The sequence below is a fragment of the Rattus rattus genome, chromosome 1, assembly GCF_011064425.1.
Source record: "Rattus rattus isolate New Zealand chromosome 1, Rrattus_CSIRO_v1, whole genome shotgun sequence".
NCBI classification, from domain to species: Eukaryota; Metazoa; Chordata; class Mammalia; order Rodentia; family Muridae; genus Rattus; species Rattus rattus.
Window position 1 is genome coordinate 252,405,616 of NC_046154.1, and position 25,088 is coordinate 252,430,703.

Genomic DNA, 25,088 nt, shown 5'->3' on the forward strand with positions numbered 1-25,088 from the left:
CTGAGCCAGAGCACGATATGAAGTGCCTTCAGGCGTCCCTCACTCCCCTGGAAAGGGTTTTGAAAAGCCTGAGTCTCAGTCAGAGAATCCAGAGACTGGATAAACCTCGGGATGTGGGAGAAACAATGGTCAAGTCCTTGCTGGCTAAGGTTTTTACCCCAGCACTGAGCTTCATCTCAGATCGCTGGAGCCAGGAGGCTGGGAGTCAGGAGCCTGGAGGCAGCTCTGTGCCAGGCAGTTCCCCTTCCTCACCGACCGGGAATTCATCAAGCCAGCCTCCAAGAGCATGGGCGTTCACTCAGCCTGGCAGCCCGTGAGGAACTTTACATGTTGGGTGCTCAAGAGTAGAGCCCAGAACTAGGCTTGCAGGTTGCAAGCCATCCACTGGGCCCAGACAAGCCCGGTGCTACTGTCCAGCCCCCTTCTGCCTGAGGGGTTAGAGCTCAACACTCGGGCCAGGCTAGCTGCGTCTGTTCATGGGCACCTCCATATTCCCTGGTGCATGCCGATTTTGGAATGAGAACATCCCAGAAACCTTTGAAGCAGCCTGGAAAGTAGGGGAGGTAGACTGCCCCATTGGTTCCACAGCTAAACCGAAAAGCTGAAGGAATGGCAGGCTAAGCAGAGGGAAGGAAGGTGGGAGTCCCTGCACCCCAGGAACTGAGCCCTTCAGTTACTGCCTTCCAAGGAGACGGCTTCCCTATTGCAGGGGTGTCTGGGGTGTAATGATGGGTCCCTTGAATGAGTTCCCGGAGGGCCAGAAAGGCTGTGAGGTATGGGAGAGCTTTGGTCCACCCTGGCTTGGGTTTCTCCAGCACAGAGACTCACCCACTTGCCCAGGGGAGGTTCAGCAGCAAGCCACGTAGCCGAACCACTGAGGAAAGAGGTGGCATGGAGACAGCTAGGCTGCTCTCCATTTTCAGGGGAGGCAAGACGGGCCAAAAGCAAATAAATAAACACAGGAAACGGGCATGAAGCCGGGGTAGCGGGGTCAGAGTAGGTCACAAGGAGGAACTGGGGGAACTGTGTCTAAGGATAGAATAAGAAACAGAGGCCTGGAGAGCCTAGGGTGGCAGGCACGGTGATGTGTGTGTCCACACAGGCTGATGGAAGCTAGCTCAGGGTTCTCATTGGGGATGGGCACTCCCGTCACCCTCCACCTCTACCTGAGACAAGCTAGATTCTCCTTTCTCAGCAGAGTGCATGGAGCCTCCCTGCTGCTGGTCCTGGCCATATCCGCAGCCTCCATATCTGGCCCTGGACTCAGCCAGCTTTGGAGCAGTTCTTTGACGCCCATCTCTCCTTAGCCATACCAATTTCCAGTCCACCCTCATGTGCCCACCCTGTACTACAAGCCTCTGGGCTAGCTGAGCAGCTGGAGTGGCTCAGTGGCCAGACATAGTCCTCACTGGGGTCCTCCTATGTTCTCCCAAGGGCAAGTCTGCCGTGGACCAAAATGTTCAAGGCAGATGTCAAGACGGTCACATACACAGCTCTGCAGGGGTGGCAGTAAGGGGTGAAAAGGAAAGAGATGTTATCCAAGAGAGCCCCGTGGGACTGAGAACCACTTCTCCATGGGCACAGGGAAGGAATGGCTTTCTTGATGGAGGAACAGCCTGGGCAAAAGCCCAGGCATTAACTGTTCAGGCTGGGACGCAGAGTGTGAGAGCAGACCAGGCCAAGGTAGGGGGAGACCTGACTGCAGGTGAGGAGATGCGTGTCCTGAAGGCCCTACTGCCAGCCCAAAGCAGGTCCTTAGACAAGAGATGCGGCTCTGGAGTCCTAATCCAAGACAAGGCTCGGAGCCTGTAAAACTTCTAAAGATTTTCATAGACGAGGTTAAATTCACGGTCATCTTCAACTCTATTCATTTTCCCCTAGGAGAGAAAGAGAGAGAGAGAGGAAAATATCGGTCAGGAAGAGAACAAAATTGAACCAATGGTTGTTGGGTTGAACTTACTGTGTAGCCCAGGCTGGTTTTGAACTGGTCACAATCTTTCTGTCTCTGCCTCCCGAGTGCTGGGGGGAGGGGGAGAGGCATGAGCCACAGTCTCTGGATTCCTACTGATTTAATTTGGTCGAGGGGCAGGCAGAGAGCTTCCTGAGAGCCAATTTGACAGGAAACATGACCTTTATCCCCAAGCCTACCTCATCTCCTGCCGTGCTCTCCGTGCCTCCACCCCCCCAGTTATACCAGGCTACCCCTAGTCAGCTTCCCTAGCCTCTCTCTCCCCCGTGATCTCCCTTTGGTCTGGATTGTGAGCTCTTCTGCAAAGCCACTCAGGGCCTAGCTACGCAAATTCACCTTGCAGGGTGCATCTCAAGAGGACCAGGGGTAGTGGGGTGGGAGTGGGGGACACCAGGAAAAGAGGAGGGAGGAGAAACTGCAGCCAGACATATACATACATACATACATACATACATACATACATACATGCATGCATACATACACACACATACACACATACATAAACACGTACACACATACACAATACACACATACACATGCATGCACATATACACACATACTCGCATACATACACACATACATACACGCACATACGCACATACACACATACACACATGCACAACACACACATATACAATACACACATACACACATACACGCATGCATATGTACACAATACACATGTACACACATACACACACACACACATACATACATACATGGACCGGGAGCCCTCCCTTCTTGCCCTACTCTGGCCTTTCCACCGGACCTGTCCCTCCAGGCTACCAATATCTCTGTATGCCCAGAATAGTTTATTCCTACAGAGTAGGCTCCCAGAAGGCAGTGTACCTCACTTTCCTGCCTAGCACCCCAGACACCTGTACAGACATTGATTGAGATGGATGTCACATCTTCAGTGGTCCAGGGTGGGAGTGATTCCAGTTAGAGCCTAGTTCAGGGTTTTGAGACCTAGAGATTCAATAAGCACTTCCAGCCTGGGCTGAAAATGGTAGAGGACCAGCGTTTGTGCTCTGTGAGGCTTCTCCAGAATGCCCAGAGACTATCCATCTTGCAGGCCTCCCACACCAGCTTGACCACACTGCTGCTTTGTAGAGTTAAAAGCTACAGTGCTCATGTTACTCCTGAATTCTGGCAAAGCTGGTAGCTCGGGTCAATATTACTCACCCACTTTACAGATGAGCAAACTGAGGTTTAAGAAAGAAAGTGTGACTAAGGAATGAGCCCAGGGCCCTGTCATTAGACAGTCTTGAGCAGGCCAGCCAGTGCTGGCACTAGCACACCTCTGGAAGCCTTATGCTCTCACCTGATTGGCCAGTGTAAGCAACTTCACGGTGCTCACCAGCGTTGAGTAATCACCACACTGCGTGAGTGCACACTTGGTCCTAGGTAGCCCTCGCAGCAATGTGGTCTGTCCTCACAGCAGGTCTGGGAGGTGAGGATTATTCTGGCTAATCAAGATTACAGACCAGGAGACTCAAGCAGAGGGCAGTAAATACTCCACAGCTGCACAGCTGCTGCAGGATCAAAGCTCCCAGACCTCCCAGCCACTAGGCCAGCTTCTGGGGAGGGGACATTCAACGTCAGGTGGTCCAATTCTCTATTAAATTCACATGGCATACATGGATCAGAAGGAAAGACAGAAGGAGCCAGGCTCCAGGGTCCCCAGCTCCAGGGCATACCTTGGTGTCTGGGCTTTGGCTGGAGACAGGGCTACTAGTCTCTCCCTCGATGCAGGCGTAGACCTCTGTCTCTCGACGCTGTAGGGACTGTAGGACATAGGGCACCAGGGTTAGTGGCAGGTACGGAGAAGGGCAGGCCCCAGGTTCCTGGAGCAATCCTTCCCCCTTATTGTTAACCTGATGTGCTGTGGAAGCCCAGGGAAGGACAGACCCCCACTGCCCCCATTCACTGTCCCCATGCTGTGAACAGCCACACCATTAAAACTGTCCGTCATAAGTCACCTGTCTGTACCTCACCACTTTACCTCAAGGATTACCATCAAAGCCCAGCACTGGACTCTTTCCAGTCTTGCATCTGGCTGGGGAAAGGACATGCTCTTTTCCACCATCCCTGCTGGTCCTTAGGTCCCTGAACACCTAGCAGCTGGGAGCGCTGTGCATGACACCCAGGTCCCTTGCTAACTTCAGCCCTCACTCCCCAGCTCAGACTCTGACCGTGAGGAACCTGTCCACCTTCCAGGTCTCCTCTTACTCATCACCCATCCTGGGCTCACAGACATCTAAGGTACCCAATAGAGGCTCTCATTCTTCATCCATCAATCCTATGCCTCACTGGAGGAATCCAGAGTCCAACTCCAGAGCCCAGTGCATGCTTTTCTCTCCACAGTCACTTCCCTTTATCCCCTCCACCACCCTCTCTGGCTACCTAAACTCCACTCGGTCTCTAAATTCGCACCTTTGGAAATACACGCTCTCCCTCTCCCCTCTGACCACACAGCCCTGCAAACCCATGACCAAAGAGAGAAATCCCCCTGGGGCTCTCTGTCATAGGTCACACCTCGATGCACATCCATGGCTTCCAGTCTTGGGAACCTCCTGGGGATAGGGACCATGCCTGGTTTGTCTGTGAGCTCCTGACTGTATAGCTGGATTTGGCACACCAAGAGTGCCACCTAATGAGGTTGGCAAGGGAGCACCTTACAGGTGTGTGTGGGGCCGGTTCACTTTAGAGTCTTTAGAGGCCAAACCACAGATTCCTAGATGGTGAGAAGAACCAGGCTTTGAAGAGCGAGCTCGATTCTTGGCTCTGGTACCTGCAGCCATAGGGAGCTTCTTTGTTTCTCTGTGCCTCAGTTTCCCCAGCTACAAAATGGAAGCTATCACGTCTGTCTCGCGGGCCCAACACATGAATAAACATGAGGTTGCACACGAAGAGCCTTGCACAAAGTTAGGCAAATGGTAGGAGCTTAATGTGCAGTCGCTTGGTGATCACCAGGGAAGGCAAAACATTCCCCTACTCTGCGACCGCAGCTGGAGTGTATCTGGGCTCTAGAACAGAGCTTGCAGCAGCCCAAGCAAGAGGCAGAGCATTCCCTTCCCCGGTGTACTTGTCAGATGGATGCCGGCTTGTTGCCAAGGAGGCGGTTTCCCTGGCAACAGTCAAGCAGGGGTTGGTGAGGCAGGCTGGAGAGACAGGTGGTGCTCAGAGGCAGGAGGAGGGTGGGGCGTGGGAGGGGAGAAGGGAAGAAAGCACCCAGAGGTAGCCACGCATGAAAACCCCTGTAATAAACCATTTGGCGCTTGGGAGACCCTAACTTCAAGGGCATCAGGCATGGGTGGTGTGGATGTCATGAGGACCATTCACAATGTCTCAGACAGATACAGGATGGAGCCTGCAAGAGGATCTTCCAATCTGCCTCAGTTCCAAGGGAAGGAAACTTCTAAGGCCTGGCCTGACATGCGTGGGTCTCTGTGACTGTCTGGAGCTCTGGCCTCCTTCCAGCACACAGGGTGGGACATGCTGTCCAGTCACACTGTGACCACTTGAACCCTTCTCAGACCTGGCAAAGCTGGGATCACAGTGGTTGGTTCCCTTTCTCTCGTGTCTCCAGTCTTACAGGCTGCCCTAGCAGATGCAAGCCCGGAGAAGCCAGGGATGATCAGAGACAAGGAAGGGCCACCCTGTTCCTGGTGTGTGTGCTCCAATGGCAAGGGTGGCCATCACATAGCTGCTGCAGAGGGGAGCCTTGACCAGCTGACTACATTTGCATTCAGGGTATGACCTGCTGTGCAGGGTAGGGCCTTGTCAACAGGACACTTCTGAACCTCTGATCCAGCTCTGTCTTCCTAGCCTTCCTCATGGGAGCAGGGATCATGGGAGAAACTGCCTGCCTCCACTCTGCGCTGCAGGACTACACTGGATTAGACTGGGCTATCTGAATGTCTCCAAGCTAGGGCTCAGTTGGGCTCAGCTCTCCCTGGTCGCTTGTCTCCTGTTTTTGCCTCCTGTTACCCAGTGGGCAGTTATAAACACTCATTAGCCTAGTGGGTGAGTCAGAGCCAACCTCCAGATTGGCTTAGTGGGGTGCAAAACCAGCTGTCTGTGCCTGGACCACATCCTCCGAGAGTCCTGGGCATTAAGGTCATGGTCTAGCTCTGAGGTCACAGTTTAGAAAGGAACAGTATTTAGTGGAGAAAGAGCATTGCAGTTGTGGGTTGGGGGCCTGGTACATTTGAAGTCAGCAACCCACTTCTTTTTTTATTTTTATTTTATTTTATTTTTTTTTTTTGGTTCTTTTTTTCGAGCTGGGGACCAACCCAGGGCCTTGGCGCTTCCTAGGTAAGCGCTCTACAGCAACCCACTTCTGAGGAAGGTTTTCCAATACCACACCTAAGTGTTAGAAAAGTCACTTCTGGGGGCTGGAGAGATGGCTCAGAAGCTAAGAGCACTGACAGCTCTTTCAGAGGACCTGGGTTCAATTCCCAGCAACCACATGGCAGCTCACAACTGTCTATAACTCCAGTTCCAGTGCATCTAACACTCTTACATAGACACTCATGCAGGCAAAACACCAATACACATACAAATAAATAAATCCTAAGGAAAAAGAAAAGTCACATCAGCAAGGACAGCAGTGAGGCACTGAGGGAACACTGGGCCAGGCAGAGGTGACAGGAGAGCTCTAAATGCTGCTGATGCCCCACATTGGCTATGGGCATTCACTCTGCCCTTATCAGGCCTCATAACCAAAGATATACTGGGAAGTCAGAGCAGATTTCAGGGCACTGGGCTTGTGCAGGGCTAGGAGGGGGCTTGAAGGGGGACTGTAACCATTTAGGAAAAAGAAACCAGACATGAAGACATCAGAGAGACATGAGAGGGGTCAGAGGAGGCTGTCACTTAAGTACTACACTGCACTACACTAGAAAGGGCTATCTGAGGAGAAAGCTGGTATAGGAAGGGCCTCTTGGACAGGTAGACAGCTTGGAGACTATGAACAGGGCCGTTGATCTTGACTGTGGGTGGAACAAGAATTTATAAAGGGTGTGGTGGTCTTAAGAATTGCTGCTCCAAGACCCCATATGTACAGCAATGCCAACCAAACAGAGCTTCCAGGGACTAAGCCACTAACCAAAGACTATACATGGACTGACCCTGGACTCTGACCTCATAGGTAGCAATGAATATCCTAGTAAGAGCACCAGAGGAAGGGGAAGCCCTGGGTCCTGCTAAGACTGAACCCCCAGTGAACTAGACTGTTGGGGAGAGGGAAGCAAGGGGGGGAGGGTTGGGAGGGGAACACCCATAAGGAAGGGGAGGGGGGAGGGGGATATTTGCCCGGAAACCGGGAAAGGGAATAACACTCGAAATGTATATAAGAAATACTCAAGTTAATAATAATAAAAAAGAATTGCTGCTCCAGATGTGGTAGAGAACGCCTTTAATCCTAGCACTTGAGAGGCAGAGGTAGAGGCAGGACCAGCCTGGTCTACATAGTAAAATCCAGGCCAGCTAAGTGAGACCTTGTCTCAAAAAAGAAAGAGAGAGAGAGAGAGAGAGAGAGAGAGAGAGAGAGAGAGAGAGAGAGAGGAGAAAAAAGGAAAGAGAACGAAAGAAGAAGAAAAGAAGAAAGAAAGAAAGAAAGGAAGGAAGGAAGGAAGGAAGGAAGAAAGAAGGAAAGAAAGATCATTTTTCTCCTCCCCTTTCAGGAAGAGGAAGGGACTGGGACTTGAGCAACCTCATCCTGCTCAGGGTAATTCCATGGTGTCCTCCTTCCTCTTCCTTCACAGGCCCGGCACCCAGTGTGATGACTCCCAGGAGTCCCGCTTCTTTCCTCATCTTGGGTTTCTCAGTAAGACTGCTGCTCATTAGCCCCCAAGTCACCAAGGTGCTAAGCAGAGGGTGATCTGTCAACGGTTTAATGCGCTGGCTCTGGCTGCTGCCAGGCAGAAGACAGACAAGGATGAACACGGGCCCCTGAAGAGAGCAACAGACCACCACCAACAAGAGACAGGAGAGGCTGAAACAAGGCCAGCCAGTGCATGGTATTAGGTGATATGTTGTGTAGTCTTATGTCAACTTGACAGGAGTTAGAATCATCTGAAAAGAGGGAACTTCAATTGAGAAAATGTCCCCAGAGATTCTAGCTATAGATATTTTCTTAGTGATTGACAGGGGAATATCCAGATCACTGTAGGTGGGGCCATCCCTGAGCTGGTGGTCCTGGATTCTATAAGAAAGCAGGCTGAGCAAGCCATGAGGAGCAAGCCAGCAAGCAGCATCCCTCCATGACCTCTGCATCAGCTCCTGCCTCCAGGTTCCAGCCCTGGGTAAGTTTCTGCCCTGACTTCTTCCAGCAAAGGACTAAGAATGTGGATGAAAAAGTCAAATAAACTTTTTCCTCCACAGCTTGTGTTTGGTCATGGGTGTTTCATTACAGCAATAGCTAAGGCAGGTAAGTGAGGACAGAAAGAACATCTTCAAGTGTCTAGTTCGAGTAACAGAGGGGACAGCCAGCATCCCCCAGGGTGCAGATGTAAGGAGGAAGCACCCAGTGCCTGAAGAGTTGGAATTTGGTTGAGAAGTGTGGTTGAGACTTCCTGGTGGAGCTGGGTCCAAGGCTTCTGATGTCTGAGACATATGCTGAGGCTGGCCCAGACATGAGTGGTGTTCAGAACACTTCCAGTAAGATCGCTGGGGTTGGATACTGTAGATAAAAGAGGACCAGAGTTCCAGGACTGAACCCCAATGTCTATACCAACATTTGGAGATTAGGGTTCCATAGTTCCGGAAGAGAAATCAGTCAATTGGAACTGAAGAGGTTTGGCAGTGAGTCAGGAGAGGATCAAGAGAGAATAGAATGTTCTAGAATCAAGGAGGAGGGGCCACTCAGTGCTATCATCAGAAGCTGCTCATCAAGGGACCCAAGGACCCAGAACTGTCCGCTGGATATAATCACATGACTGAGGACAGAAGCTCTGTGAAGGCAGACAGACAGATGAACAGAAAGGTGACAGTCACAAAGGAGAGGGGAGGGTGGGCAGCTCGGTAGTGGGTGAGGAAAGCACTTGTCATGCACACGTGTTGCAGACCTGAGTTCAAATCTCTAGAAACCATGTAAAAGCAGGTGTGGCTAGTGCATAGTCTGTAAATCCAGCCCTGCTCTGGCGAGATGAGACAGGAGAATCCCTGGAAGCTTCCAGGAGCTCACAGGCCATTAGCCTTAGAGAATGCAGCAATGAACTCAAGTTCTACCTCAACTAAGGTAGAACTCAAACACGGTGCATGCAGTGATCCTCTGACCTCTGATCTCTGACTTCTAACAGCCACACACATGCTCTGACACATTTCAGTTCACATTCCCATATACAGGCGGTCTACGCAGGTGCCCACATGCACAGTTTTTTTAAATGCAAAATAATAAAAAAAAAATAGAAAGAGGAAGCATCAAGAAAAGGCACCCTAGAGCATTCTGTCATCTGTAGAGACGGGAGGGCAGCTGGAGCAGACACAGTTCAGGATGAGGAATTTAAGGCGGAAGGGACCATAGTGTGCTGGGAGCTGCAAACACAGCACTGTGTGACTAGCCCCGTATTAATCATCTCAGAACCAGGACTCAGCAAGTCCCAGAGCAGCGTGAGTTGACACGGTGGGGCCCCCGTCTAAAACCAAACAAACACAAGGCTTTGCTTCTGACCCACTCTAAGTACTCCTAGTAGGTCAGGTTCCTAAAGGCAAAGTCGGAGTGGCACAGCCTCTCTGATGTCATAACGTGTGAGACCTTTTGCATTTGAAAGACAGCAAGGCTGACACAGTGGAGAGGAGAAATACATGAACCCACAATCTCCCGGCACATAACTCACTTCTTATAACAACTGATAAGACAAGAAAAATCAATAGGGATCAATAAGGGTACGGAATAATTTAGCAAGGTGATCAGCAAACTGGCTCTCTTGGACACATATAGAACCCTCGCCTGCCAGGAGTGCGTGGAAGCTTTCCAGGGGCATCAGGAGAAACTCACAGCAAGTCTCAGCGGCGTTCAGAGTAGAAAAGTCAGAACATATGTACAAACGCATGATAGACTTAGTCAGAGGTAAAGAACATTATAAAATAACAGGCATCAAAAATAAATAAATCGAGGGCCCGGCGAGACGGCCGAGGAGAGGAAGTACAGGAGTCTGCCACCAAGCCCAAGGAGCTCAGTCAGACCCCAAAGCCCACAGAGTAGGAGAGAACCAACTTCCATAAGTTTCCCCTTGCCCTCCCCAAACGCACGCTGTGGCATGCACACGCCCTCCCCAGTACAAAAATAAATATATTTTTAAAGGATTTTTTATGTGCCTTGGTATTTTGCCTGCATGCACGTCAGTGTGAGGGTGCCTGATCCTCTGGAAATGGAATGGCAGTGAGGCTGCCCAGCAGGTGCTGTCCTCTGACCCCAGGGCCTCTGAAAGAGCAGCCAGTGCTCTTAGCTGCCATCTCTCCGGGCCCCACAAATAGGCTTTTTTTTATTATTATTAAGCAAATTAGCAAAAAACAAAACAGAACACTAGCGAGACAACTAAGAATTCTCTGTGGAGTCAGGGGAGAGACCCATACCTGTAATCCCAGCACTCAGGAGGCAGAGGCAGGAGGATGTCTGTGAATTCAAGGCCAGCCTGGTCTACAGAGCGAGTTCCAGGGCAGCCAGGGCTACACAGAGAAACCCTGTCTCTAAAGAACAAAGCAAACAAACAAAAAAGAATTTTCTGTGGAAAGTTCACGCTGAAAGACAATGAAAGTGCAGCAGAACAGCATTTTTTAGGGGAAATGGTTAGGTGTACTGGCGATTCTAGCACTTAAGAGGCAGAAGCATGAAGATCAGGAGTTCAAAGCTAGCCTGGGCTACATAGCTCGCTCCAAAATATGAAAAAGTCTTAAGGGGGACCGACTGGGGATAATGGGGGAGAGCTCAGAGGTAGAGAGCAAGTATGTGAAAGGGCCTGGGTTTGACTGCCAGTGGTCCAAACGCACATCTTAGAGGGCACTTAAAGCCACTTAGAGGGTAGTCGTAGACTTAAATTCTCCTGTTAGAAAAGAGGAAAGTCATGCGTGGTGGTGCATGCCTTTAATCCCAGCACTCAGGAGGCAGAGGCAGGGGGATCTCTGTGAGTTCAAGGTCAATCTGGTCTACAGAGTGAGTTCTAGGATAGGATGGCTAAGGCTATACAGAGAAACCTTGTCTTGAAAAACCTCAAGAAGAAGGAAGGAAGGAAGGAAGGGAGGGAGGGAAGGAGGGAGGGAGGGAGAGAGGGAGAAAGCAAAGAAAAAGTGAAGGGTAGGGCTGGTAAAATAATGGAACTTGCTGCCAAATCTGAAGACGTGAGTTCAAGCCCAAGGTCCCACACTGTGGAAAAAGAAGACAAATTCCTGCAAATAAACTGTCTCTCTCTCTCTCTCTCTCTCTCTCTCTCTCTCTCTCTCTCTCTCTCTCACACACACACACACACACACACACACACACACACACCGCTTAAAACAAATTAATGAAAATTTAAAGAAACCATAAAGAGCAGAAAAGTCTATTATATAAAGCAAATGAAAAGAAAATCAAGCAGAAATCCTCTCTGGAGCTGGGAGAAGACAGGGATGACCCTGACCCATCCTCATCACCCTGGAGACCATAGGCAGTAGCCAAAGGCTAAAGGTAGGAGGGTCGGAACGGGGAAATAAAACTTCTACTAGTCATCTGATGGACACAGTAGGGGTCATTGTAACTTCAAAGGAATTCCCAGAGAAACCATCAGTTAGTGAGGGAATTCTGCTGGCCACCCTGTGTAATACCAATGTATGTTGGAATAGACTATCAGAAAATGAAGACAGCACCTGTCCCTTAAATCCCTACCAAGAGGACTGATGTCCTATCAATCATCAGCACATAGTAGGCACACAACAGATGGCTCCTGACATTACCATTGCTTTTGCTAATGACCTCTTCTTTGCCCAGGTCCAGTTCACACTGGTAGGCTCCCCCCAACCCCAAACACACACACCTTTTATTCTCAAGACAGGCTTTCTCTGTGTAGCCCTGGCTATCCTGGAACTTGCTCGGTAGACCAGGTTGGCCTTGAACTCACAGAGATCTGCCTGCCTCTGCCTCCTGAGTGCTGAGTTATGGGTGCTGGGATTATAAGCCTGTGCCACCACTCCCGGCCACACTAGTGGAGTCATATCTCAAAGACTTAGTGAATTTCTGTGATCAGTCTCTTTCCACACCACCTCCTTTCTGGTCCTAAAACCCTAGAGCCAGCTGCCCTGTGACCCTGGATGAAGTTGGCTCTCTTTGCAACACTCAGGACGTCAGTCCAAATCCTAGAAGGTGCTAACCAAAGACCAGAAAAAAGTCCTTGGTAAAAGTGAGTCTTCTCCATTAAAAAAAAAAAAAAAAAACACCTGCTAGAAGGATACTGTTTGAGAAGGAAAATGCCTTGGAGATACCTTAGCATAAGAAAAAAAAAAATCTAGGCTGGAGGGATGGCTCAGCAGTTAAATTAAGAGCACGGGTGGCTCTTTCAGAGGACCTGGGTTTGATTCTCAGCACCCACATGGCAGCTCTGTAACTTCGGTTCTATAGAATCTGGTACCTTCCCTGGTCACCAGGCACACAGGGGAGCACAGACAAAGATACAGGCAAAACACTTAAGTATATCAAAACCAAATAAACCTTTTCTCTTTGGGTTGTGCAATTCTAACATTTTTGAAGTACAGTTGGACGGAAAGCTCAAGCTAGCAATTCCAGCATTCTGGAGGTGGAGACAAGAGGGTCAAGAGTTCAAGGCCAGCCTAGCAAAAGGTGTCAAAACAAAAACCTCAAAATGAAAGCAGTGTAAGGACTGAGGCTACTTCTCAGTGGAACGAACAGCACTTCCTTCTTGCCTAGCATGCACAAGACCTTGGATTTTATTCCCAGAAGAGAGAGAACTAGAGAGAGGAGGAAGGGAGGGAGGGGGGGAGGGAGGGGGAGGGGGAGATTGATTGAAAGAGAGAGATCGATTTTCACGTGTAGCAGCTAACATCATCATCTCTCACAGCGTTGAGTTGCTGGGAAGGGAGAGAGGATGTGGGGGAGTCAGGGCAGCATACGCTGCGACAGCTGGTGGGAAGTCCCCGGGGAGGAGAAACTGAGGGCCCTTTGAGAACTGTCCCGTTCTTAGAGCTGTCAATGCTGTCCCCCAGGGAAACGTTCTTTGCCCTCATTGCCACCCACCCCACCCTCGGTGAACATAGCCTAATTCTGATCATGCTCTGGGTGGGGGTTTGTGGCCAGGTCTCACATGTACATCAAGGTTCTGGGGACAAGGACAACTGGTGAGCACCTTCAAACTGTGTACTTGGCTATCTAACAGGCCGGGCGCCCGGTGGCCATGGCTGACAGTGGGGTCAAACCCTTCACTTTCTCTACACTGAAGGTACACTTCTCACAAGTCTGTAAGCAACACAGCACACACGGAGAGTCCCCTCTCCAGGGGTCCAGGCAGGCACAGCCTCCTTAGGCCCTTCCCTGTAACTGAGAACTGTGGGGTAGGGGAAATACATGTGACACACACAGCACGTGACACATGCAGTCCCGTGTGGAGTGCCGCTGTGACTGGAGGAGGAGTAAATACGGAAGGGAGTGGGTGGACTAGCGAAAACCCAAGGGTGTGGCACGGCGCCTGGCCCTTTCCTCTTTTCGTGGCTTTTGCTGTTACTGCTTCAATGTTGCTTGTGCAACAGATATCGGAAGAGGGTGAGGGGATAATCTGGTCAGATGAAGGAAGTCTCTTCATCTTTGCCAGTGTTTGCGTGACTGCCTCAAGTTCCTGAAGGGGCCCCCACACACTGGCTCTCCTTTCACCTTGGTAGCAACATCTAATTTGGTTGGATGTCGGTGGCGTACCCATTTCATCCCAGCACTTGGGAGGCAGAGGCAGACAGATCTCTAAGTTCAAGGTCAGCCTGGTCTTCAAAGTGAGTTCTGGGACAGCCAGACACAGAGAAATCCAGTCTGGAAAAAAAAAGGAACAAGGAACAACAACAACACATACAGAGAGAGAGAGACAAGAGACAGAGAGAGACAGAGAGAGACAGAGAGAGACAGAGAAAGACAGAGAGACAGAGAGAGACAGAGAGAGACAGAGACAAAGAGACAGAGAGACAGAGAGAGACAGAGAGAGACAGAGAGAGAGAGAGAGAGAGAGAGAGAGAGAGAGAGAGAGAGAGAGAGAGAGACAGAGAGAGACAAAGAGACAGAGAGAGACAGAGAGAGACAGAGACAGAGAGACAGAGAGACAGAGACAGAGAGACAGAGAGAGACAGAGAGAGAGACAGAGACAGAGAGAGACAGAGAGAGACAGAGACAGAGAGAGACAGAGAGACAGAGACAGATACAGACAGAGAGACAGAGAGACAGACAGAGACAGAGAGACAGAGAGAGACAGACAGACAGAGACAGAGAGACAGACAGAGACAGAGACAGAGACAGACAGATATCTAACCTGTAGAATCACCATGTCCATTTTGCAGATTAGGAATTTGAGGCACCGAAATACCCCACAGCCAGTCAGGCCCTGGGTCAAGTCTGAGAGAGGTAGAAGGGCCCCGGGACTCACCGTGTAGATGGATTCTGCTGGAGGCTTTGTGGTTCCGATGGTGGGTTTGGGACCAGGGCCTGTCTTAGCAGTGTGCTTGCCCAGAGCCGCTATCTGTTTCTGTGGGGAGAAGGGAGCCAGGGCTGTCAAGGCTGCGAAGAAATAGCTCTCCCTTCTCCCTTCCCTTACACACTCCATCAGGCGGGAAGCATTGTCAATTGTCATGGGGCCACACAAAAGTTAATCACTCAACACTTGCCACCCACCCTCTCCAGGGAGAGGAGCCTGAAGCTACAGGAAGCTGAAGAAGATGCACGAGAGCCATTGTCACAGGCAGAGTGTCTGACTCTAGGGAGACTGGGCCTGGACCTAAAGCCAAATGGTGGGTGGGCCCCGAGTGGATGCCAGCCAGCCCCTCGCTGACTGCATCCTGGAGGAAGATGTTTCCCTCTAGCTGCAACGTCTTCAGCAATAGCTCCCCTTGGCAAGACGACCGCAAAGCTTCAAGGAGGGGACAAAGGGGAACCACCTGATGGCATTCTGAAACCCTCCGTCGTCCACCTCAGATTTGCTGAACACCCTCTGTTGCCTGGACCATGTGAAAAGGTGGACACATTCCTGCCCTCCTGAACCTAAAGTGTGCAGGAGAGGGGGCAATGTATAGGTAGCAGCTTTACCACAGCAGAGCCTCCTACACGCCGGGACTCTGGTGAGAGATAGGGATGGGGAAGGATGAGGGCCGGCCTGTGTTCAGCACAAACAGGGGAGAGGGCTCCAGACAGAAGCACAGGAGGCAGGCAGGACTCAGGAGAGGTCAACCTAAGGCTAAACGCCCTGATGGGCAGGATTGACAGGCAGGGCGGTGTGGACAGCAGGAAGCATAGAGGGCTCTAGGTAGGATGTCTGAACCCAGCCGGCTTTGGGAAGCTCCCCGAGGCTGAAGCAAAAGGCAAGTGGAATTGGAGAGCGCTGGGTCACCCCGCTGGAAAAGCGCAGGGCTGGGGCGACAGTCAGAGGGAGGCGGTCTGGACGGCCCCCTCATCGCAGGCACCACACTGCCAACAGTGGAGCAACAGCGGTCTCATCTCAGGGCAGGAGCTAATTAAAAACCCTGGCCACCTGCCAATCCCAGCCCATTTACTCCCAGATTAGCACTCAAGAGCTACTTAACTCGCAGGCAGAAGCCAGCGCCACCCCCAGTCTCAGCGTTGTACATCTCTGAACACGGAGCCAGGCGGGGAGACGTGCCTTGTTGCTCCTGCTCCCCGACAAACCCAGCAAACGAGCTCCCAGGTCACCTCTGCTCTGCACATGAACCCCGAGAGGGCAGAGGTTGGCTGAGACCACACAGCCCATAACTGACGGTTGGGGTGGGGGGGGCGGGACTTGAACCTTCGTCTGTGTACACTAAGATACCTACCCACCCTGGTGCTACCTAGGGTGTTGTCTTCTGTTTTGTGATAATTTGCAGGCCTCGTACAGACAGGGGCTGCCATCTGTGTGTGGTTTATGATTCAGAAAGAACCCTGTCCTCGTCAACTGTCACGGATTTACCATTTAACAGAGAGGGAAACTGAGGCCTGTCAAGTCAGTAAGAGGCTCCCCGTAGAGGAAACACTGGTTTGGTAACTCTTTGGACTCACTGTCTGTTCCTGAATACACCGTCACAGTCAGGCCTCTAGGACCCTCAGGGTACATTGGTACCTCCTCCTAGTCAAGATGGCTAGGGTCCTGGACCCTTCCTTTCTGAGCCTGCTTGTGCAGATGCCACGGAAGCTGAAGGACAGGTCACAGGCAGTGGCTATTTGGAGGCTACCTGGATAAGTGTTGGAGACAAAGCTGGAAAAACACAGGTCTTGGTATGAGGCACCTGTGGGCTGTGGTGCCTGTCTTCCTCCGTGCTGGGCCTGGATGGCACTGAAGATCCTACGGCCTGCTGTGGTTGCCCCTGAGAGCTCAGAGAGGTGAGCTACACTGTTGGCCTCAGGAAAAAGCTCAAAGCCACAGCGGGCTGCAGATTGTTAGGGGTGTGCACAGGGGGGGGGGAGGAAGGAGGGAGAAGAAAGAGAACAGTGCGGGGGGGGGGATACAGGCAAGGACAAGGCCACAGAATACCAAATGACACGGGTTTCTTTACTGGTAGGGGACTGGAGGACAGTGGGAGCCACCAGAGATGGAAATGGTCAGATTTGCTCTCATCCACCCTCATATGCAGGTGCAAGGTGAACTGAAGCTTGCGGACAGTGGGGAGGAGGTCAAAGGCTCTCCCACCCCTGTCCAGACAGCCAGCCAGGACGCCTAAGCTGAGGTGGGACTCCTATAAGGGCAGAGGAGGAGCACTGTTGAAAACTCGGGGGTTGGGGATGCTCTCCGTCCCTTGGAGCCAGCTCTGTCGACCTTAGGACCCTGACCCCAAGCAGCCCAAATGAGCCCTTTAAGGTTGTGATTATCAGATGAGTACGCCAGCTAGGGCAGTTTCTCCCATAGTGCCTAGCTCTCTGTTACCCATGCTCCCTCTCCCCAGTAGGATGCAATGAAGGTCAGCAGGTCTGGGCTGAGACCTAGCTCTCTGTATACTGCCAGCAGCTGGCCAAGAAGCCTGCTAGACCTCCTTGGAATGGAAGCCATGACATGATGTCACCTTGCCCTCCTCGTGCCCTAGTCAGCTCCTATTCGTCCTTCAGGAATCAGCATGCATATATCCCATAATTCCTTCCACCAGCACCTACTACGTGTCAGGCACCAGAGACCAGTCCCTGTCCTGGGGGACGGGGGGTGGGGTGCACTCAGGTGGGGAGACAGCAGAAATGTAGAAGCCAGGGGTTGTATAATAGACTGGGGGGAGGCAAGCAAGGAACCTGAGGAGGGTCATGGGGCTCAGGCGGGTGGGGGAGAAGGGACCAGACCTTGGAAAGGCTGAGGGATTAGACATGGGAACAAGTGGACAAGCCAAGCACAACTCTAGCTCGGACTTAATCCTGAGCCCAGGGGTGCTGGGAGCAGGAGGCTTACAGGCCTGCAGAGTGGGTTTTTTGGACACAGGAGGTGAAGATACCATCAGCCCTGTACATCTTTAGTCACCACTCTCACTACACGGAGGTCCAGAGCTTGGGAAGGGGCCTGGCAGCTCATCAATGTATGAAAACGTAAGCCCCAGGGCAGAGCAGTCACACAGGTGCACACAGGGCTCTGAGAAAAGCGTCCAGGAACTGCCAGGACCACCACCACTGGCGCCATGCAGGTGGAGTTGTCACACCTGCTCCCACGACAGAAGATCGTCACCCTCTCAGGAGAGTAGCTGTCCTGGTGCTCAAAGTAACTGAGGCCTACCCTCGCATCCCACCATCACCCCTTCTCTCCACAGACAGGATGCTGGGAATTGCCTGTGCTTGAAATCTTGAAATCTCCGTGGGAGAGATCTCAGTTGAGGAACGGAGGCAGGGAGGAATTGATTACCCTATCCAATCTTGTAGAGCTGGTAAGGGGCAGACTTAAAATACAAGCCTAACCCGGAGATTGCACTCTCAAGCCCCTTCCCCAGACCTCACTCACCTCCAAGCAGGCTATCTTGAGATTTTAGTCTTCCTGTTTCCCTTGGGTTCCTCCTAACCTTTAATATATAATGCCTGGTGCATAGTAGGTACTCAGCTAAGGTCCACTTAAGAAGTTAATCCGTGTGTTTACTAAAACCCATGAAAGGACCCTGCAAATTACACTTCCTTCAGCAGATTTACTGAGTACCAACTATGTACAGAATCCTAGAGCACAGGCTGTGGCTGCCACAGGGAAGAAGTATGAGCCGAGAGACCACTGAGAGAGGGTGAGGATGAGGGGTACCCCAGTGGGGAGTCAGCTCTCCTAGGCAGCCACCATGAACACAAAACAGCCAGGCAAAGAGCTGGAGCAAACTGTCCCCTACACAAGGCCCCCCAACTCTTATACTCTGTCATGTACTTTCTACATGGCCATGGGCAGATCGTAGCATCTCTGAGCCTCCCTCTATGGGGCTGTGAGATGAGAGGAAATCTCTTCACAGAGCTATGGAAGGGAACACAGGAGATGTGTGGGTGGGCTGGGCACACAGCATCTCTTAGTCTCTTTCACTATACATTGCTGGGTATCTGGGTAGGGCTCTGTCTGGGAACAGCGTGAGAGCCTGTGTCTTCTCCCACATTTTTTTTGGTTTTTGGTTTTTGGTTTTTCAAAACAGGGTTTCTCTGGCTGTCCTGAACGCGGCTCTGTAGACCGGGCTGGCCTCAAACTCAGAGATCCGCCTGCCTCTGCCTTCCAGCATTGAATGGAAGGTGTACACCACTACCACCCAGCTTCTCCCAGATTCTTAGAGGAACGAGCAACTCTGAAGAGTCTACAGAGCCCCCATTTCTTTCAATAGGGTCAAAGAGGGTCTGTGGGCTGATGGGGTATCCTCCCCAGGGTCTAGGATGTGACAGGAGCAGCCTCTGGTCCCAGAAGCCTCCCCAGTTTCTTGGTATGGGCATGGGGAGACTCAACACAATATGTTATATGTCCATGTGATCCTCACCTTCTTCCAGAACAGCAGCGCCGTGCCCAGCACACCCAGGACACTGAGCAGGCCGGTAAAGCTAAGTAGCAGAGCCTCCTGGACCTTGAATGAAGGTGGCTGGTACCCTGTGTCTGAGAAGGATGACAGCAGAGAGCAGAGGGTGAGTTTCCCAGGAGGAATGGACGCCTACCTGACCCACCAGCCCCCAGCCCCAAAGCCTCACATTGCTTTTGACTCATTTCTAGCTCTACAACTCCTGAGCTTGTCAAGAACCCTCTGATACCCTTCAGGGCTTTGGCTTCACTCCTCTATATGTTGACAGCCCTGGTTCTCTAAGGACAAGGGTGGGGTTACTTGCTCCTTTAGTGGCCCTGCCCCAGTGAGCTGGCACCACTGAGGGCTGCCTAGGGGATCCCGTGTGAGTCATATCATCTTTGGGGCCTTCCTCCCCTGTATCTGAGATAATGGTTATGTGAGCATGTGTTGTGCGGGTCGAGGGAGACAGGCTTACACTGGCTTACAAGGAAAGTCACACCAGGGGCAGACAAGGGGCAAGCCTCCCCTCCACCCTTCTTCCCTGCCTCTATCTAGCTGGCAGAAATGCACAGAGAATGACCCACTCGTGGGCCCAGATTAGTTACTTAGAAAGTGCCTCCCATCACCAGGCTGCAGCCTTCACAGTCTCTCCGATCCAACATTGCTCAAGTCTGTAATGGGCAGACTACTGACATGAAGATCAGGCCCAAGTTCACATCCAGGCAAGCACTAAGACAGGAATTTGAACCTGGGTCTGAGGGATTCCGGAGTCCCCAGCCCTTTCCAGTGGGACTCACAGAGGAAGGTAGAGAAGGATCCAAGGCTTAGACCACAGCTTGCTCTTAACATTGGGGGCGGGGGGTCTCATACCACTGAGAATCATAGCTAGAAGTCATTGTCAGAACAATGCAAAGCAATTGCTCACTCAGGCAAGGATACCCTCAAGTCCACGTGTGCACATGCCTAACCCTTGCCTGCACTGCTAACGGATCTGGCACCAGAGGTCTGAGTGACCTCTTGCAAGCCACTTGTCCAAGGCAGCTAGAGGAAGATCCTCATTCTGGGCCCCTTCCCTTTAACACCAAGGCAGGTGCCTGGCACGCTCGAAAGATGGGGTTTTCCTGGGGATGCTTCTGCTCTGTTTGCAAAGCTGGAAGACAAGACAGGGGACGGCTGGTGACTTCACATTCCTTCTGCCTGGAAGGCTCTGGGAGGAGGCCTTACCTCTGACCAGAATGAAGATGCCGTCGCTCTGACTTGTCACATGTCCTTTGACTTGGCAGTAGTAAGTGCCTGTGGCTGATGCATTTGGCAGGCTGAGTTGAACCATGCAATCCATGGTCTGGTTCTCCATGCCAGGCCTGGGTTGGCAGGCAATCGGCTTCTCCGAGCTTTTCTCACCATGGATATCCACGTAAAAGAAGCTAACGGTGAACATGAAGATCTCGGTTGCTAGGAAGTTGTGGATTTTGCAACTAAAGGACATATCCGTGTTTGCCAGCGAGACCTTGATAGGAAGGCCGGTATGGGTCACTGTTATCCCTCCTGTGGGGGGGACAACAGGGTCAAGCGACAGCTCGATGGACGTTTCCTCACCCCGAGTATGCCTCCTGCATGTTTTACTGCACAGCGTGATTCATCAAAGAGACTCCATTTCCCCAACACAAGGCAACCAGGCAAGAGCCTTGATGGAGGAAGACTGAGAGTCACGAAGGACAACCACTGGGTCAGATTCTTCAGAGGTAGGGGGTAAAGCAGAGAAACACCCAAGGCTGAGGGAACCTCAGAGTCTGTGCTCCTAACCCTTTTCCTTCCTACAGGACAAAGGGCAGCCCCATTTGTTACACATAGAGGCCTAAGGAGCCAAAAGCTAGTGAAGAAGCAAAGAAAAGTGTCCCGAACACTTCCTGGCAAGGGACAGAGGGAGCAGGTCTTCCCACTGCTCTGCCAGCCAGGGGAGACTGGCCAGCGGGCAGAGACAGGCTATTCCAGGAATCAGGCCTCCGAGAACTTTGTCAAGTCTCTATGTGGTGTGTATGACAAACCACTCCACAGGGAGCAGCCCTCCCGCCACACAGACCTGCTAATATGTGGCTTCTCAGTGTTCAACACCCGTCACCAGGCCAGTTCCACCGAAGCCATCCCCGATACCCCATATTCATCCAAAACCAGTCTAAACATCCCCAAACGCAGCGGGCTGGCCTGGCTAGGCCTCCCGCAGGCTTCTGGGATGCTGTTCATAATTGGAGCAGGGTCAGCAGCCACCACCCCCGACTTTGGCAGCCCGGGGCTCTCAGCTCCAATATTCCATGCTTCCCGGGGCCCTTCCTCTCCAGCAGCTAAACAGCAGACAGTTTTTAAATTGAGGTCGGCAGCAAGCAGCCAAGAACACGCAGGCCGGCTTGTTAATCGGGAGAAGATCGTGCATTTTGAGACGCTTAGAGAGTCTCAAGATTTATTTTGCTGAGGAAACAGAGCTGTGGGCCTCCTGCCTGTGGTGTGGGCTGGCCTAGAGCCAGGAGGGTCTTGTCTGGCCTCTTCAGCTTTCCCCTGGGGGTGCGGGGGAAGGGCCTTCAGGGGAGGCAGGGCCTCCTGAAAGACTCCAGAGCAGGGGGAGGGGGTGGATTTCCCGGTAAAATCCTTACAGCTTTGAAGAAGCTGATATTTTGAATTTGCTGTTGAACCTGTAAGAGATATTCCATCCCCTAAGGAACTGGGGGTACCAATAGGGCCCTGATCACTGTCAGAGTGGGACGATGGTCACTTTGGAGTATTGACTGAGGAGCTCTGCCAGGTCCTTTTCCTAGCAAGCAGTCCCTGTTCTGAGCTTCCCTGGGGCAGGCACTGTCCTCTTCCTCTTTCACCTCTGCTGCAGAGCATATGTGGTTTGTCTAGAGCGTGTACACCATATAATACTGGCACAACAGGATTTGTCATTAAGAAGCCTTGATTCAGGGTAGGGGTGGTCTGAGTGACTTGCATGGTGGTTTGAATGTGCTTGCCTCAGAGAGGGGCGCTATTAGGAGGTGTGGCTTTGTTGGAGTGGGTGTGGCCTTGTTGGAGGAAGCGTGTCATTGTAGAGATGGGCAAGGAGACCCTCGTCCTAACCAAGTTAGGAAGTCAGTCTTCTCCTGTCTGCCTTTGGATGAAGATGTAGAACTCTCAGTTCCTTCGACCCATGCCTGCCTGGATGCTGTCATGCTCTCCTGCCTTGAAGATAACAGACTGAACCTCTGAACTGTAAGCCAGCCCCAGTTAAATGTTGTCCCTTATAAGCGTTGCCTTGGTCATGGTGTCTGTTGACAGCAGGAAAACCCTAACAAAGACAGCTGGGGAGAGGAGGGGGGGGCAGGTGCTGTGGCATGATCTCCCAGGGTTCCAGATGGACTGGAAAGTATATGAAGCCAGAGGATGGAGTGAACTCCAAATGATTAAGAGCACGTCCACGGGGCTGGGGATTTAGCTCAGTGGTAGAGCGCTTGCCCAGGAAGCGCAAGGCCCTGGGTTCGGTCCCCAGCTCCAAAAAAAAGAACCAAAAAAAAAAAAAAAAAAAAAAAAGAGCACGTCCACCCTTCCAGCGGCTCATCCGTCACACAGCCCGTTCCATCCTTCTCTAGCTGCTCTGTCAGCGTCTCCTTGTAACTACACACACCCTCTCTGAGGCCTGTCTGTGAACTCCCCCGCCCACGGTGCCCCTTACCTGGGGAGTTCTCTATTCAGAGCCCCTCTACCTGTCCCCCCTTCTTGTGGCCTCTATTTCTTCCTATGGCCAATTCCTGAGATCCTAGACTTGGTTCCTCAGGGGCTCCCAGGACCTGATCCTCCTAATGGGCTCTCACTAGGACCCTGTTAGGCTGCCAGGGTAAACGGAGCCTGGCTGGTTTCCCCAGGATTTCCAGAGTGAAGGCTGAAGGTTGTAATGCAACCAAGAGACCTGGAAAGTGGTCACGCCTCCTCCCCTGGGACCTTTTGGTTCTCCAGAGTTGAGGCCTCTCTCAGGCTAGGGGAGGTAGGCGCATTGCCAATGTGACAAAGACACCTTCCCATTTCTCCTGGCTGGAAGATACCCAGTCTTTAAAAATTACCCCCACTCAAGACCTCCTTCTAGAAAGTGATGGAATCTGCCAGTGTAATTAACCAGATCTTTACAATTTTGGAAACATCTACAAAAATAGATACCTGTTGTTCTACAGCCTTGTGGAATTTACTATTTTAAGGGTAAAGGGTTGGGACAATAAAAATTCCACAGAGACTTGGGAATGGGAACCTCGGGCCCTGATGAAAGTGTTGTGTTGTGTCTAAAGGAGGAGAGAAGACGCAGCTCCTTCCATGTCATAAGCAATGACAACTGTCAGGAAACAGCCAAGAGCCAGGGGGAATCTAAGTGCACTGCAGATGAGTGTCTGGCCTGAGGATGGAGTCTCTCTTGTTTCTCCTTTGTTGGGGTATTAACACCCCAAGGCCTGGACCACCTTGTGGATGCCCAGCCCCCTGCTTTCACTCCGTTTGTCTCCCATGAGAAGTGTCCCCAATTTAAGGTCCAAAGCTGGAGATGAGCTTAGAGAAATTCTAAGTCATGGGACCTTCCCCTCTAGCACTTGCTGTGCCCCAAACACACATACAAACTCAGAAGAGGTTCTAGGTAGCTGTCAGCATCCTGTGTGGTGAGAAAGGCATCGCTGGGAGCAAAGAAACCGGTGGTGGGAAGGGAGTGAGCACTAAGGCTCTCTGGGCAGGTCAGGAGATGCCTGGCAGTTGATGACTTCCGTGACTTGGAAGTGGATGTCCAGAAACAGAAGGAAAAGACTGTGGATAGAAAGTCTACTCTAGCCAGGTATGACACGGGCACACTAACATGAGGCAATTATAGGAACGCCACTCCGCAGACAAACAAAAAGAAAACAAAAGACAGAGAGCCAGGCTGCTCTTCCCAAGGACCCAGGTTCAAGTCCCAGCACCCACATGGCAGTTTACATCCTTCTGTAACTCTAGTTCCATGGGACCCGGTGCCCTCTTCTGGTCCCTAAAGGCATTGTATTCAAGTGGTGCACAGGCAGACACTTGTAAACAAATGTACATTAAAAAATAATAATAAAATCTCAGAAAGAAGAAAGCAGTAATGCATACCTTTAATGCCAGCACTTGGGAGGCAGAGGCAAGGGATCTCTGTGAGTTCAAGGCCAGCCTAGTTTACAGAGCGCGTTCCAGGACAGCCAGGGCTACACAGAGAAACTCTGTCTCAAAAAAACCAGAAGGAAGGAAGGAAGGAAGGAAGGAAGGAAGGAAGGAAGGAAGGAAGGAAGGGAGGAGGGAGGAGGAGGAGGGAGGGAGGAAGGGAGGGGAGGAAGAAAGGGAGGAGGAAGGAAGGAAGGAAGGAAGGAAGGAAGGAAGGAAGGAAGGAAGGAAGGAAGGAAGGAAGTTTCAGTGCGGAAGATGGTTGCCACTAAGCCTGATGGCCCAAGTTTGATTCTTGGGATCTGCATGGTAGAAAAAGAGAACAGACTCCCTCAAGTTATTCTCTGACAGCCAAACTCATAGTAGAGAACACACACACACACACACACACACACACACACACACACACACACACACTCTCATACATGTACACACTCACACACACATACATGTATACCACACACACACATACGCACACATGCTAAATAATTACATGTTAAATGAAAGGAAATGGGGGTTATATGAGCTCAAATCTGTAGGAGTCATGAACAGAGGTGTTGTAGTTAGGCACAGGAGAGGGAAGGGTGGGCAGTGTTCATGGAGTAGCCAGGCTCGAAAGCCATCAGCCACTAAAGGCAGTCTGTCAGATTCCAGCAGCAGCAATCACGTTGGCACAGTCCAGGCACAGACAAGTGATTACGTGCCCTTTGGCTCGTGTCACTCACAGGACAGTGTGGCCAGACAGGGAGCTGTTCACGAAGCTGTCTTTGGAGAAAAGTATCCCAGGAGC

The 25,088-nt window shown here is 51.5% G+C and overlaps 1 protein-coding gene across 1 annotated transcript in view; it reads right to left on the minus strand.

The window, feature by feature from the left end:
- Positions 1-1,405: 1,405 nt before the first annotated feature.
- Positions 1,406-25,088, minus strand: part of Nfam1 (NFAT activating protein with ITAM motif 1) — a 36,349-nt gene continuing 12,666 nt past the window's right edge. Inside the window, exons 2-6 of the mRNA XM_032918573.1 lie at positions 20,348-20,668; positions 19,106-19,218; positions 14,584-14,682; positions 3,670-3,756; positions 1,406-1,877 (exon numbers count right to left, since the gene is read on the minus strand). Coding sequence (XP_032774464.1) covers positions 1,818-1,877; positions 3,670-3,756; positions 14,584-14,682; positions 19,106-19,218; positions 20,348-20,668 — 680 coding nt within the window. The 3' untranslated portion in view covers positions 1,406-1,817. The remainder of the gene's footprint in view (positions 1,878-3,669; positions 3,757-14,583; positions 14,683-19,105; positions 19,219-20,347; positions 20,669-25,088) is intronic.